Source organism: Microcebus murinus, chromosome 9 (assembly GCF_040939455.1).
Source record: "Microcebus murinus isolate Inina chromosome 9, M.murinus_Inina_mat1.0, whole genome shotgun sequence".
Taxonomy (NCBI): domain Eukaryota; kingdom Metazoa; phylum Chordata; class Mammalia; order Primates; family Cheirogaleidae; genus Microcebus; species Microcebus murinus.
The window spans coordinates 76,643,565-76,660,206 of NC_134112.1; the positions used below are offsets into that span (position 1 = coordinate 76,643,565).

Here is a 16,642-nt window from a genome sequence, read left to right on the forward strand (position 1 = left end):
AATTTTTCTAATTCATTTTCAAGTCTTCCCACAACTTCTCTGTTCAAAGAAATACCATCTTTGAAATAACCTGTGTGACTACTTCACAAATCAAAAACTGATTCATGAGACCCCATAATCACTATTTTTAACAAGTCTCTTAAATATATTCTGTATCAGTTTCTTGATAATGTCAATAATTTAGACACATTTCAAATATAACACATTTAATTGTATCAAGTTCCCATTAACCCGCTAAAGTCATTTAATGATGATTATAACGGCCATTTCCACTGATTGGCAGGAGGCTCTTCCACTAACGGCTCCCATGGTTTCCACTGCATCATTTTTCTTGCCAGACTTAGTTCACTTTCAGCCTGTTAATAAAAATTTTTTAAAAGATCATTTTATTTTATTGTTTAACAGATATTTATCAAAGCTAATAACTAAAATCTGACTATTAGAGCTATTACTTTTATATTAATACCTCATGACCTATTCCACCATTAAATGTTGACTACTATATATTTAAATTACCTTAATCCCCACAGTTAGACAATCTTAAGTAAGAAAGGGTATCTTCTGATTTCTTCTAATTAGTGTTCAAAAGTTTAGTTGGTGATTTTTTATCTTAATTGTGTTTCATGTAAATTTTTTGAGAATCAGAAGTATGTCTCTTTAACTATGCCAGTGGCTTTCAAACTTTATTTTACTGTGGCTCACAGTAAAAAAATACACTTTACTATCGAATCCACACTACACACATATAACTAAAATTTTACTAGCAGTAATTCACTCTATTTTCTATTGCATTTTTTAAATGTTAATCACTATCCACCTAACTGATTTCATGACTCATAATTGCTTAAGACCTAGAGTTTGTAAAACAGTCATCTGTGTAATGTAGAACACAACAGGTGTATGACAAATATTTACTGACTGAATTAATTCCTTACTCAGATTATGTTTCATTTTATTTTTCCTTTCAAACACAATTTATAACATATTTAACAAATATAGGTAATTTTTTTTTAAGAGACAGAGTCTTAGCTCTATTGCTCAGGCTGGAGTGCAGTGGAGTCAATCACAGCTCACTATAACCTTGAACTTCTGTGCCCAAGTGATCCTCCTGCCTCAGACTCCCAAGTAGTTTCTTATTTCATAGTTTTTCTACCACAAAAAAAGACCTATGACAACTCTAGCCAACTTAGAAGATGAATATTATTAAACACTTGTCAAGATGTTAGAAAAGGAATCCAAAAACAGAATAAGTGCTTAGATTATATCGAGGCTATTATTAATATTATTCTGCAGTTAAAAGGCAATGTCCAATTTATGTCAGTGGTCCAAAAAGCCAATCTATGTTTAACAGCAATTATACAAACAATGAGTTAAAGAACAGATGAATAGAAATCAGGGGATAGAGGTATTGCTAATGCTGAAATGAGAAAATAATTTAAATACTGATGAAATATTCCCTAAGGCTGGCTGTGTCGCTGGCTGACTTTTGCCCTGGGTCTCTTGAACATCCATGCTTTCTCTATCTCCCTAAGATACTGTAGAGCATGAGGAGAGTACCTATCCCTCAGGCACTGGACACAGCTGTGCCTGGCCCATCTTGCCCATTTCCTCCTCTTCTGACACACTATCCTTTTCTCATTCCTCTCATGTCATCCATCTAGAAATGGGGTTATCTAATATGGTAGCCACTACCCACATGTGGCTATTGAGCACTTGAAACATAACTACTCCAAATTCAGGTGTGCTGCAAAGGGTAAAATACACCCCAGATTTTGAAGATTTTGTATAAAAAAAGAATGTAAATTATTTCAATATTTTTATAAAGAGTATATGTTTAAATAATATTTTAGCTATACTGTGTTAAATAGAACATTATTAAAATTAACTTAACAACCTTAATACAACTCATGAAAATGTGGAGAACTATACACCTGACTTAAAAATATCAAATATGCCTTAAAACTATAATTCTATGATAAATTAATATCAACTAAAGTCATGATCAAAGTTAAATATCGTGGCATAGGAAAGAGTAACAAAAGGTAAGAGGTTTGCAGCAAGTTAGTACCATGACAATCTGACAAATGAATATCAAGGCCAGAAAAACAGGCCTTTGAACAACTGAAAAAGTCTTACTTTGTAGAAAGCCATTTGAATGCTATATTCCTCTTTTTCCAGAGCCATCTAACAATTCTTTTCAATTGGTATATCATGTCTGTTAGTGTTATACCTTCCTAAACTCTAATACTACTCAATATTTCCTTAAATCTGTCCTTCAACAAAAGGCAAGAAAACTTAAAAAATGGACACAGTTGAAAAAAGATACAAGAAATATAAAAAATAAAACAGAATTGAATATTTATCACACCCATATAAGGGGAAGACATTCTAAACCTATAATATTGGGGGTCAGGGAAGCAACAAAATTTAACCACAATTTAAAAACTTCTACATACGGGAGAAAAAATTCAGTTGAAGTCAAGAGGCAAAAAACAGACTAAAAACAGTTTGTGCAGACAATGTGGTTAAAAGTTTAAGGTTAATATCTTTTATGATTTAAAAAACCACTCAAAGAAATATATAAATAACATTAAAACCAAATGACAGAGTAAACATATTATTGTTATAACTTATAAAATACAGGAACATATTTTAAAATTTTCATCTTGCTAGCAATGGGGGGGGGGGAATGTACTACTTAAAAAAAAAAGGCACCATTTTTCCTGATTAAATTAAACTAGCATAGATGTGTCGAAGCTGGTTACTTTGGAACACTGCTATTGTGGCACTAGGAATTAATCTTTTTAGAAAATAGTTTAGAAATACGGACCAAGAATTTAACTCATATTATGTAAGAAATGTTTGACTAGTAATTTCACTTCAAGGTACTGATCCTAATAAGATAACAGAAAAATGAAAAAAACACAGTTTGAACAAACATTAAAGCATTATTCATAACAGCAAAAGGCTTTTCTCTATATCTTAAATTTTTCTATAATGATGTTAAAACACTTTTATAAAAACCAATTTCTATTAAAAAATGCTATTAAGCTATTGCTTAATAAAATGCTATTAAGCTATTGATTCAGCTATTATTTTCTAGGCTACAGCTATGTTTCACTGAAAAAAAAGGTCATTTTGCTACATACTCAGCTCTTAATTTACATAAAACAGGGAGTAAGAAATTATTCTGAAGAAAAGGATTTATTCCATATAGCTAATTTTAGCATCTACCTTGGATTAGTATAAATCTAGTCCAATATTATAAATCATCTAAATCTCAGATATAGAAAAAAAATCTAATGATTACTACTTTAAAGCCACTATTATGAAGATGAGCTATACACTGTTTCTAATGCAAAAATACTGTATTTTTTAACAAAAATGCTGTAGATGATTTAAAAAGCCAACTATAGACTACTCAAAACAATATATTTCTTGTCTATGTACATCTGTAGCCTATTTATTTCTATAAGCTATCTATGACCAAAAGGAAAAAATTCAAATTCAGATTAAAAAAAATTAAACTGTAGAGGTTTAGAAGTTTTTCTTCCTTGTATAAGTAGTGGCTATAGTGAGAGAAAAAGGAAAAAGATTTCCAAACAGAATAATTTAAGATTTAAGTATTCTAAATGTAATTAATGTTAACGATAATGTTTCTAATCCCAATGTCTCTTCATAATCATACTTATATTTTATTATTCAACATGTTATTTGTAGGCAGAAATAGCTTTTAAAGGGACAAAAAAAAAGAAAAACAAAATATGTTATTTGTCAGGGTTAGTATTTGGGAAACAATGTAAAATCAAGCTCTCAAATATACTATGCAATTAATTGTTTTTTAATTTGGTAAAAGCTCCAAAAACAAAAAAAAAAAACACAAAAGTACATTTTAATTTTATGATTCAAAACATTATATTGTTCCCTCTTAAAAAATATGCAACACTCTTAAGCTACTATATCTAAAAAGATTAGTAAAGGTGTTACTAATTTAAATGAAGGTCAGGTGAAGGAGGGCATGCTGACTGAATTCAGAGAGCATGAAACTTCACACTTCTAATAGAGGCTCACAAATTCAATCTATAATCAATGATATTTAATTGATATACACATTAGAAGTACTACATTTTCTATATGTAACTAGTCTTACATTTGATGAGTTCATATAAATAAAACAATTTAGTTTTCCTTTCTTTCTGTAATGTTAGTTTTGTGCGTCTATATAAAATGAAAATTTGAAGCCAAACACCTAAATATTCAACTTTTTCTTTACCTGAAGAATCACCTCTTCTATTTGGCCACACTGAAGTTGATCTTCTAATTTTTTAACATCCGGTTCCTATCATTTCAGGAAAAAAATGGAAAAAAAATTTTAAATGTACAACATCTGAATGTTTCAATATCCTATATTTTAAAAATCCATATATAAAAAAATGCTGATAATTTTTCTTTCATCATATTCTTATGAAATTTTTACTAAATATTTGATAGAAATTCATTTCATCTGATATTTTATTGTTTTTGTCTTAATATTACAAGTGTTAAATGTTTATTGACACATTTTTAAAGATATCTAATTCAATCTTTCTAAAGCACAGATTTTATAATATCACTTCATTTTTCTTAGTATTTTTTATTTCCTTTGAGAGCATTAGCATTAAAAACAAATGCTACCCTATGACCCAGAAATTCCACTCCTACATATATACCAAGCAGAAATGCACAATACGTTAAACAAAGTATGTGCTCAAGAATGTTCACTGCAGCACAGATTACAGCCCCAAACTAGAAACAACCCAAATGACCACCTACAACAGAGTATATCAAAAAATTATGGTTATTTAGATATAACAGAATACTATAGAGCAATGAGAATAAATGAATTATTACTATATGCAATAAATGATTCTCTCAAACATAATATTAAGCAAAAGAAGCCAGATACAAAAGAATACATACTAATGATTCCATTATATAAAGTTCAAAAACAAATAAAATGAATTTATAGTGTTAGAAGTCAGGCTAGTAGTTACCTTTATGAGGAAAGTAAATTGGAAGGGAACAAACAAAGGTTTTGGTGTTCTAGAAATGTCCTTTTTTTCCCACACATTTTTAATGTACATTATTCTTTAATAAAACATTTTTAAATGAAATGCTAATAAATATGGTTCCTAGAACATTAAATGACATCTTTATTTTCTTGTAGGCTGAGCTTTTTGAGAGCCAGAAATTATACTACAAAGCTTTGTTATTATCAGGGTGTTCTGGGGTTTTTTTGGCCCATAAATGGAATGAAAAAAGGGAGGAAAAAAACACAAAGTTTTGTTATTTTCACAAGAATTGTCACACTCCTGCCTCAGAGCTTCTGCTGGATAGCCCACGATACCTGCATGGCTTCTTTCTTCACTCCCTTCCAAATCTTTGCTCAAATATCACCTTCTTATGAGGACTACTGATGATTTATATTGTAGTAAGTTGAATAATGCCCACAAGACATACATGTATTAATTCCTGGAACCTGTGAATGTTACCTTATATGGCATAGACTTTGCAGAAGTGATTACCCAGTAATTAAGGATCTTGACATGGGGAGATTTTCCTGGATTAGCCATGTAAACCCTAAATGCAATTTTAAATGTCCTTATAAGAGAGAGGCAGAAGGAAATTACACACAGAAAAGGAAAAGGTAATGTGATCACAGAGACACAGAGGCAGAAATTGGAGCAATGAGACCACAAGCCGAGGAATGTCAAAAGCCACCAGAAGCTGAAAGAGTCAAGGAACAGATTCTATCCCATAGCCTCCAGGGAGAGCAGGAAACTGATGATACCTCTTGGGTCCCTGCTACCGATTTCCAACTTTTGGCCTACTAAGAGAATAAATTTCTGCTGTTTTAAGCCACTAAGTTTGTGGGAATTTGTTACAGCAGCCACAGGAAACTAATACATATTTAAATATTCCCCCTCCCCACTATGGCACAGATCATTATTCTTTGTTTTATTATCCTTCACTGCACTATCTTCTAACATACTATTAGAAGTATGTACTTCTTTATTTACTTTTTTATTTTTTGTTTTTGCCTCCCTCGCTAACATGTAATCTCCAAGAGAGCAAGGATTTTCATCTGTTTTGTTCATTGCTAGCTAGGCACAAGCTTCCATGCCTAGAACCATACATGGCATGTAATAGTCATTCAATAAATGTTTCTTGGTTAAATAAGTAAATAAATAAAAAAACAGCTGAAAAAAGGATAAGAGAGAAAAAATAAATGAAGAAATTTAAGAAAGATTATTTAATACAGAATTAATTCAGCTATGAGATCAAAAATCAAAAGCAAAACAGGGAAGCTGGTCACTGTCAAAAGAGACTCAGAAGGGTAAAATGTTCAACAATACTGAGGAAAAGCCTCTGTTACGAAAACAATTCAAAATTTGTCTTACTGATAGTGAATCAATGATGTGATTTATTAATAATAGCATAATACCATCATTAACTTTTTAAGGTACCATGTACTGAGTACTCACTATATGCCAGGGACTATTTTAAGCTTTTTTTTTTTTGAGACAGAGCCTCACTCTGTTGCGTTGGCTAGGGTGCCATGGTATCAGCCTAGCTCACAGCAACCTCAAACTCCTGGGCTCAATTGAGCAATCCTTCTGCCTCAGCTTCCCGAGTAGCTGGGAACCACAGCCATGTGCCACCATGCCTGGCTAATTTTTCACATATGTATACTTTTAGTTGTCCAGCTAATTCCTTTCTATTATTTTTAGTAGAGACAAGGTCTCGCTCTTGCTCAGACTGGTCTCAAATTCCTGAGCTCAAAGGATATGCCCACCTCAGCCTCCCAGAGTGCTAGGACTACAGGCATGAGCCACCGCACTGGCCTTTGTTAAGCTTTTTATGCATATTACCTCATTCAGTCCTAACAGAAAGTGTTCAAGGCAGGTGTTATTATACCCAAGTTACAGATAAAGAAATTGAGACAGAAAAAATGGACAATATGCCAAGTCACTCATCAAGCAAGTATCAGAACTGAGATGAAAATCATGGACAGGACACGAACCAATGCTTTTTAACAATATGTTATTACTATCTCCCTAGTAATAATCCAAAAAAAATTGCTTTATTTCCAGTTTAGACTTAGTAAATAGATACTTTATAATCATAGCAATAATCACCAAAGATTTTGTGTGTGACTCCATACAGGGTTAAAAATCTGTTATAATTTTACCAAAAAAACAGGAATCAGTGATACGGCTGTTATCAAGTGTTTGGAGTTGTTAAAAATAAATGTATTTAGCCTTTTGAATAAACAAACATTTCTATGGGACTTTACGTGCCAGGTACTATGCTATAGTTTTAGGATACAAAGATGACTACAATATCATTTACAAATAGCTTATGGTTAGTAGAAAAAACATAAATAAAATGCAATGTGATAGGTACAATGGAAGATAGTGAAGAAGATGTCAAATTCTATTTAGCAAGGTAAGAAAAAGCTTCACAGAAGAAGTGATAACTCTTGAGAACTTAGTAAGAACTGCCAGACAGACAAGGCAAGGACATTGCAGGAAGAGAAAAAATACAAATGAACACAAAACTAAAATTGCATGGAATCCATAGAAATGCCAGCAGTTTGGTATCACTAAAGTACAGGATATAAAAATATTAGGTTATTAAGTATGAAATGTCTGATTTCCTTAAGTACTAAGTTTGACAGCTGATATCTCTGAATTTCACTTTGACACTTCTTATTTTTAAGGTGAAGGTACATCTTCATTCTTTCAAACACATGTTTGGCTTGTGATTGTCTTTCAAATTTTTTTAGAGCAATTTTTGTGAAACCATGGATAAGTCAAAAATTCGTGTTATTTTTCAATGAGTTCCATCTTGAAACCAATGCAGCACAGACAGCTTGAAATATCGATGAAGTATTTGGGAAGGATGTGTGAGGCTAATGAATCCACAGCAGGGCAATGGTTTGAGAAGTTCCATTCTGGTGATTTTAATGTTGAAAATGAGCCACGTGGGTGACCTGAGACCAAGATGGATAATGAGCAAAAAGCTGTAGTGGAAGTGAAGCCATCTCAACCTACATCTCAACCACATCAATTAGTAGCAAGGTTTGATATTACTATTCCAACAATATTGGAACATTTGAAACTATCAGCAGAGTAAAGAAGCTGGATAGATGGGTCCCATGTGAATTAAATAAGCATCAGACAAGAAGTCATCTCAAAGCTTGCCTTTCTTTGCTATCACAACATAAAGGCAAACCATTTCTACACTGTAGAAATATGATGAAAAATGGATTCTTTTTGATAATTACAAGCATTTGGAACAATGGTTGGATAAAGATGAAGTACTGAAACAGTCCAAAACCGAATATTCATCAAAAAAAGCTAATGGTGTCTGTTAGGTGGTCCAGCGCTGGTATTATACACTACTACTTCATGAAATCTGGTCAATCAATTATAGCAAATATCTACTGCAACCAACTGGAAGAAACTATGAAGATGCTTATGATTAAGCAGCTGAGATCAATCATTAGAAACAAGTCAATCTTCTTGCAAGACAACGTTCAACCACATGTTACACAAACAACACTGCTCAAACTACAGACGCTGGACTTGGAAACTCTTTTGTCATTCACTTTTATTAACCAGAACTTACACCAACTGACTACCACTTTTTGCAGGCTTTGGACCACTTCTTCCAAGGAAAAATATTCAATTCTCAACAAGCTGTGGCAAACACCTTTTGATTTCATTGCCACTTGCTCTCCAGGCTTCTTCTCTGCTGGCATAAACAAGCTATCATTAAGAAGGTAAACTGTGTTGATAGGTTAGGTGCATATTTTGATTAATTATACTGTTTCTTGTTTGAGATATAATAAGCTAAACTTTTGACTCAAAATCGGACATTTCATATTTAATAACCTAATAGAAAATGACAGGAGAGGATAAAGAAGATAGCCAAGAGCCAGACCTTAGGGAGCTATCCATACCATGCTAAAGGACTATCCTCTTAAGTTGGTGGTTGCAAAACATGGCTATACATCAAAATCATACAGATAAAAGTAGCTAAGTGAGTTTAATACAACTAGCTCAGCATAAATCCTTAAATTCAGCCTTTGAAAAACAATGAATGGTAAGATTTAAAGCAGGAAAGTACAGTCAGCGCTCCATAGCTGCGGATTCTGCATCCGTGGATGCAACCAAGTGTGGATGGAAAATATTAGAGAAAAAAACAATGAAAAATAACAATATAACAATTTAAAAAATATAGTATAACAAATTATGTAGTATTTACATCTTAGTGGGTATTATAAGTAATCTAGAGATGATTTAAACCATACAGGAGGACATATATAGGTTATATGCAAATACTATGCCATTTTATATAAGGACTTCAGCATCTCTAGATTTTGGCATACACAGGAGTCCTAGAACCAATAGGTCATGAATGAAGGACAACTGTACCATGATAAGATTTACATATAGAAAAACTCACTCTATAATTTGCAGTGTGGGACATATAATGAAGTATGATGGCATTCAAATAGATCAATTAGTTATAAGGCAACTGAAATAGCAGAGAAAGATTTTAGAACTAATAAGTAAAGAAGTAAGTTAGAGAACTATTCTTTGGTTACATTGGCTATGAGAGAAAAAAGAAAAATAGAGCGAAGAAAGGAAAATATAAGAATATAGTTTTTTCTTTTTTTTTGAGACAGAGTCTCGCTTTGTTGTCCAGGCTAGAGTGAGTGCCGTGGCGTCAGCCTAGCTCACAGCAACCTCAAACTCCTGGGCTCAAGCGATCCTTCCTGCCTCAGCCTCCCGAGTAGCTGGGACTACAGGCATGCGCCACCATGCCCGGCTAATTTTTTATGTATATATATCAGTTGGCCAATTAATTTCTCTCTATTTATAGTAGAGACGGGGTCTCGCTCTTGCTCAGGCTGGTTTTGAACTCCTGACCTTGAGCAATCCGCCCGCCTCGGCCTCCCAAGAGCTAGGATTACAGGCGTGAGCCACAGCGCCCGGCCTAGTTTTTTCTTTTATCATAGGGACAAGCTATCAATATATTTTGAGGCTATATGAAAGATAATAAAATGAGAGATGCTAAATAGAGCATAGAGGGGAACAAGATTATTGAGAAAGACAGCAGAAAAGGAATTACGGACAGAGTTGAAAAGAGTCACCCCATGAAAAGAAAAAAAGAAATTTCTTACTCTGATGGGAAAAAAATACATAAACTCATCTTCCTTAAGAAAAACATGAAAAATAAAGAAATGTTAACTTCCCCCTTAGAGTCTTTAATCTAGAAATTACTTCCAGAATTTGCAAGCTAAGAAGAAAAGTTCTGAATCAAATTGGATTATTTTGCTATATCCCTAAGGAAAAAATATGAATTCTCTTTGAACAACATTTTGGAAATCTAATAAGAAATATATATTAAGGTCACTTATGCATGTATGTAAATTACTTTCAGAGTTTATGAACACTATTTTGGATAATTACATGAAGTCCATGAAATAACTACTAGTGTGAAAATTTAACGGTGTAATACAGTTTGGTAAGAAAGAATCAGCAGTCTAGACTTTTATTAACTGTTAGTTAATAAAGGTCTAGCCAGGCGCGGTGGCTCACGCCTGTAATCCTAGCACTCTGGGAGGCCGAGGCGGGCGGATTGCTCAAGGTCAGGAGTTCGAAACCACCCTGAGCAAGAGCAAGACCCCGTCTCTACTATAAATAGAAACAAATTAACTGGCCAACTAATATATATAGAAAAAATTAGCCAGCCATGGTGGTGCATGCCTGTAGTCCCAGCTACTCAGGAGGCTGAGGCAGGAGGATTGCTTGAGCCCAGGAGTTTGAGGTTGCTGTGAGCTAGGCTGACGCCATGGCACTCACTCTAGCCTGGGCAACAAAGCGAGACTTTGTCTCAAAAAAATAAATAAATAAATAAATAAAGGTCTAGTCTTTTTGACAGTTTCCTTTAAAAACAACACCCTTTTTTCATTTTGCTTTCATGGTACTCTAAGATTAGAAAAGAGATTGAAGAGATTAAGATTGATATATCTATAGATAAGAAGCAAAAGATCATTAAAGGACTAAATAGGAAAGAGAGGTAAAGGAAGAGCTACAATGTTACCTGAAGGCAGGGACTTGATCTTATTCTTGCACTTGGTATTTAATAGTACCCTGCATATAGAAAGCACTCAAACAGGAGTTTGCTGAATAAAAGGAAGAAACAATGAAAAGCACCAAAGGAAGGTAAATAGAAGAAAGAAAAGTATATAATAAAAAAATTAAAAAAATAAGAAACTGAATTTTTTTGGTTAAATGTTATACTAGATACCATAAACCCAAGAAAACAAAATTGATTTAGCTACTTACCGCTTTAACCATAGCCAGCTTCTCATTTGTAATCTGTTCTGTATACTTTCTATATGCTGCATTTTTAGGGATTTGCTCAAGAACATCAAGAATCTTTGTATACAATATTCTTAGCCTCTGAAAAGAAACCATGCAAATTTCCATAGGTTAAAATATTACCAAAGATTTAATAAAACACTTTAAAAAGTCTCATAGACAAAAAACAAAACAGAAAAATCCAAAAACAAAAATCTCATATCTGCTTTTTAAAAAAATATTTAACTCTTCTTTGCTGCAACTTCTTCATGTCTATGCCCTATCCACACTCTTTACAACTTAGGAACATTTTTAGTATTAATGTGGAAACTCTTTCTATATGCTGTAAGTATAACTAAAGTTGTACATAAGTCAAAGGCATGATAACAAGTAGAAATAAAACTAACTTATTGCTAATGACCTTTTTCAGAAATCAAATAATTTACTAAATCAGTATTTCTCAAATTGAGGTCCTAGGCACTGCAAATTCCTTTTCTCCAATTTTTCTTATTTGAATTTCTGTAGGAAAAAAAAATGTGTGTGTGTGTATGTGGGTGTGTGTTAGATTATCAGTATGATCAAATTTAACTGAATATAGTCATAGACTGAGTGGGTAGGTGTGGTAGGTCACGTCTGTAATCCCAGCACTTTGAGAGTCCCAGATGGGAGTATCCCTTGAGCCTAGGAGTTTGAGATAGCCTGGACAACATAGCAACACCCTGTCTGTAAAAAAAAAAACTTAAAAATTAGACAGGCATGGTGGCACACATCCATAGTCCCTGCTACTCAAGAGGCTGAGGCTGAAGGATTACATAAGCCCACGAGTTTGAGTCTACAGTGAGCTATGATCTGGACCCTGCACTCCAACCCAGACAACAAAGTGAGACCCTATCTCTAAAGAAAAAAAATTTATTTTTTTCTTTATTAAAAAAATTATTTCTAGAAAATTTAAAGTTACATACAAACATGGCTCATATTTATGGCTCACATTATATTCTTATTAGACGGCACATGGTTAGAATGCAGTAGACCCCCCCCTTATCAGATGTTTCGCTTTCCAAGGTTTCAATTACCCATGATCAATGGGTATAAAATGCTGTATAAAATGGGTATCAATACTGTATAAAAATATTAAATGGAAAATTCCAGAAATAAACAATTCGTAAGTTTTAAACTGCATGCCATTTGAAGTAGTAGATGAAATCTACTTTATCACAGGTAGGTATATATAGGAAAAAACATCATATATATATGTTCAGTACTATCCATAGTTTCAAGCATCCACTGGTAGTCTTGGAACATATCTCCCAAGGATAAGGAGAGACTACTGTATAGGACACATAAGGAAATGCTTAGGAAACACATAAGATGGGAGAAAAAGTCAATTGAAAGCGGTTTTGCATTCCAAGTTTAATGCATTTGGGCTTTATTCTCTGGACAATTAAAAGATTTAGGAAAATCATATTATTAGATCTGTGTTTTAGGAAAATTAACCTGGCATTAGTGAGTTAAAAGGATTGAAGGAGAAACAAGGCAGCTTGGGGTGTAGAAAGATTCTGATACACCAAGAAAAATACAGTCCACAGAGGAAGAAATACACTTAGAAGCAGAAAAACCTTGAGTTCAGTTCCAGACAATAATGAGGCTAAAGTCATTATGAACTCATAACGAGTATGAGACATTTATTCAACAAACATTATTTACTGAGCATATACCATGTGTTAGTCAGAGTTTTAGTAGTGAACAAAACAATAAATTCCTGCCTTCTAGAAACCTACATTCTAGTAGAGAGAGACAAATCAATAGAAGTGAACTGGAGGATCCTTATAAGGACTTTTATTTTACTTAGAGTGAAAACCAGAGTGAACCCCATTAGAGAATTTTAAGGAAAGGAGTAACATGACTTGACTTACATTTTTCCAGACTGCCTCCAGTTACTTGGCTAAGAAAAGACCAAACTGAGGCTGTGACAAGCATGGAGAGGCAGTTAGTAAGTTAATGTAATTATACACAGCAGTGATGATAATGGCTGAGAAGAGGGTAGTAGTAGAGGTGGTGATAAGATATAGTCAAAATCTGGCTAACTTTTTAAGGTGGAAATCAGAGTATTTACTGAAATACCAAATGCGGGGTGAGATAAAAGAAGGAATCAAAGATAATTTCAAGGTTTTTGATTTGAGTCAAAAGAATGGAGCTGCCATTCACTGAGATGAGCAAGCCTGAGCAGGTTTTAGAAAGAAAATCAGGACTTCCATTTTAGACGTGTTAAGTTTGAGTTGCCTGTCTAACATACAAATGGAGATGTCCACTAAGCAATTAAATATACAAGATTTTCATAAAGCGTGAGGTCAGTGTCTGATACGGAAATCTAAAAGTTGTAAGTGTATAGGTGGTATTTAAAACCGTTACACTGAATCATCACCAAAAGAGAGCAAATCTCCCATCCAACTACTAACCAGGCCCGACCCTGCTTAGCTTCGGAGATCAGGAAATCAGACAAGATTGGGCGTTCAGGGCGATATGGCCTTAGACAAAAGAGAGCAAATCTAAATAGAAAAAGATCCAAGAACTAAGTCCTAAAGAACTTCAAAATTTAAAAGTGGAGATAAGAGGAATAACCAGAAAAAGAGAAAACAAAAGAGTAGGGGGAAAAAACAGGAGACTGGGGAGTCCTGAAGCCCAATTAAGAAAGTGCTTAATGGATAGAGTGTCAAATGTGTCAAATGCTGCCATTGGGTCAATTAAGATGAGAAATGTGAGCTGACCATTGGATATAGCATCATGGAGATCAGTGGTGGCCTTGAAAAGAAGAGTTCTAGCCAAGGCTTGACTGGTGTGCTTCAAAGGTGAATAAAAAAAAAAAATGGAAACAGTAGATACAGATAACTCTTGAGTTTTATCTGTACGGGGAAATAGAGAAATGGTGTGATTATTGAAGGGAAGAGAAGGATGGCGGGAGTTTTGTGGGGGGTTTTCTGATGGACACATTTCTGAATACTGATGGGAAAAACCCAGCAGAAGGGTAAAGGAGGCAATCGCTAGCGCGATACCTTCAGTAAACTCAAATGTATGGAATCTGGGGCACCCTAAGCAGAAATGGTGGGGGGCAGAAAAATGGAGATACAGATTGGGGGTGCAGAGGCGCTGACAAAATACCCTACAAGTGAAGTCAGGAAAATGCCAAGGAAAAAGTCAACAAAGGTGGCTTAATAAAAAGATCATGGCAAAAAAAAAAAAAAAGAGTAGCATCGGATCAGCAAAGAGGACAGATACTGCCCCTGTCTGAAGAGCTCACGTGGATTGGAATTTGAGGCTTGAAATATCAGTATTCCATTAACCTTGCAACAGTCAAGGTCGCAGAATTCCAGTCTTCCTTGAGAACTCAAGAATGAAAAAAAAAAAAAAAGAGGTACATACCTCGTGTGGAGTGTCACATACGGCTAATCCCACAAGGCCAGTAGTCTGTTCAAAAACAAAACACGATTCATGCTGTTTATTATGGTTTCCACGCGTTCACCATGCTAAGGAAAGCAATAGCACGACCCCCCTGACTAAAAATCGTCTAAAGCCAGTTAACTACTCTGTCCTGCTTGTGCGGAGCTTTTTATCTGCCCCTCTCTGCAAAACCACAACCTGGTCACCGCTAAGGGCAGTGCAGAATTAGACCCCAAAAAGCACCGCCGAGCCCGCGCCGGTTACGGCCACCAGCGATTGGAATGGGGGCTAAGGGACTGATTCTACCGCACTATCTAAATTTCAATAGTGACCTCCATTCGTCTCACCTTCTTCAGCACACCCGCCATGACAGCGCCGACGAACCGACAATCCGCAGCCCTGGGCACCTCGCTCAGACCTGATCAATCCACCACCGAGCCCGCTACTCCGTCACCTTAGAAACAGTTTGGCTCCACCCTCCTCAGGATCGCCAAAGGAGCAAAGGCTTTTCCCCGCCCATCCCAAAGAGGAAAACTGGCGCATGCGCAATGTGTAACAAGCGTCCAAATTAGACTGGAAGGGCGACAATCAGGAAAAGGGTTGTGTGTTACGTTTCTTCTGTCTCATCTCCTGCCTCTGTCACCGCTGAGGGCTTCCTGCTACCGCTGACGGCTTGCCCAAAGATGGGGGGAAGCAATCCAGACGATCAAAACACTTCTCCGACATAGTCTCTGTAGGAACCTGCACTCTGCTTAACCTTTGGCGAATTCTTCAACTTACCTTCTTCCAGATTAGTAAAATTAGGATTTGAGTGATTTCTCAGCTGAAAAGTTGATTCATCGCACAAAAATATCAGTATTCTCGGTGTTATGAACCAAAGCCAAATGCAGTGAAAAACCATTCTCCAACGCTTCTTTCTATTTCAGTTGCTGCAGTAGTACATCGTGCATGTTCTCGTTTTCCCAGTCGAAGTGACACCAGACCATACCACTTTCCCTACTGCCACAGACATATTGAGCACCCACTACTATGTGTCAGTTACTGGGATATAATTCTAAAACGGGTACTCACATCCTGGAATTCACAGAACAATGAAGGCGTGTATTAATAAAAAATTCAGTAAGGGTTCCAAAAGAAGTGTTCAAGGTGCAGTGTTCAACGAGCTATTTTGGAAACAGAGACTAGGAAATCAGGAGACACTGAACCAGCAATGGTTAGTAGTAGGGAAGAGGAAATAACTAACCAAAAATTGTAAGTGACTGGAGTTAAAGAAAGCATTTTCTAAAAAGTCAGTGGGAGAAAAGCACAAATTGAGAAAACACATACAAAAGAATAGAGGTAAAAAAATATATATCCATAATTCCAGGTTATTTGATATGAGTGGAAAGGTAGATTTGACTGGTAAGATAAACTGGTCAAGGTCATGAATGACCTTGTTTGCCATGCAACAGAATTTGAATTTTACTTTGTAAAGAATAGATTAGATTTTAAGCATCTGGCAACAGTTGAGGATGACGAGCTGGGAAAAGTGGGGCAAGATTAGAGGCATAAAACAAGAAAAGGAAGAGAAAACTAAACCAAAAGCAAGCAGAAGAAAGGAAAGAATAATAAAGATTAGAGCAGAACTAAAGAGAATATGAACAGAGAAAATCATGGAACCTTAAGTTGGTTCTCTGAAAAGAAACTTGCAAACCTTTAGTCAAGGTCTAAATTACCTTTGCCAAGACTTAAATTAATGAAACCAAGAGTAAAAGAACCATCACTAACAACCTTACAGAAATAAACAGGAA

The 16,642-nt window shown here is 34.9% G+C and overlaps 1 protein-coding gene across 1 annotated transcript; it reads right to left on the reverse strand.

The window, feature by feature from the left end:
* Nucleotides 1-189: 189 nt before the first annotated feature.
* Nucleotides 190-15,323, reverse strand: NDUFA5 (NADH:ubiquinone oxidoreductase subunit A5). The gene is made up of 5 exons (XM_012751843.2): nucleotides 15,200-15,323; nucleotides 14,835-14,879; nucleotides 11,403-11,519; nucleotides 4,274-4,339; nucleotides 190-356 (listed from the first exon to the last, which is right to left on the reverse strand). The coding sequence occupies exons 1-5, from the start codon at nucleotides 15,218-15,220 to the stop codon at nucleotides 255-257; spliced, it is 351 nt and encodes a 116-aa protein (XP_012607297.1). The 5' UTR covers nucleotides 15,221-15,323; the 3' UTR covers nucleotides 190-254.
* Nucleotides 15,324-16,642: the final 1,319 nt, after the last annotated feature.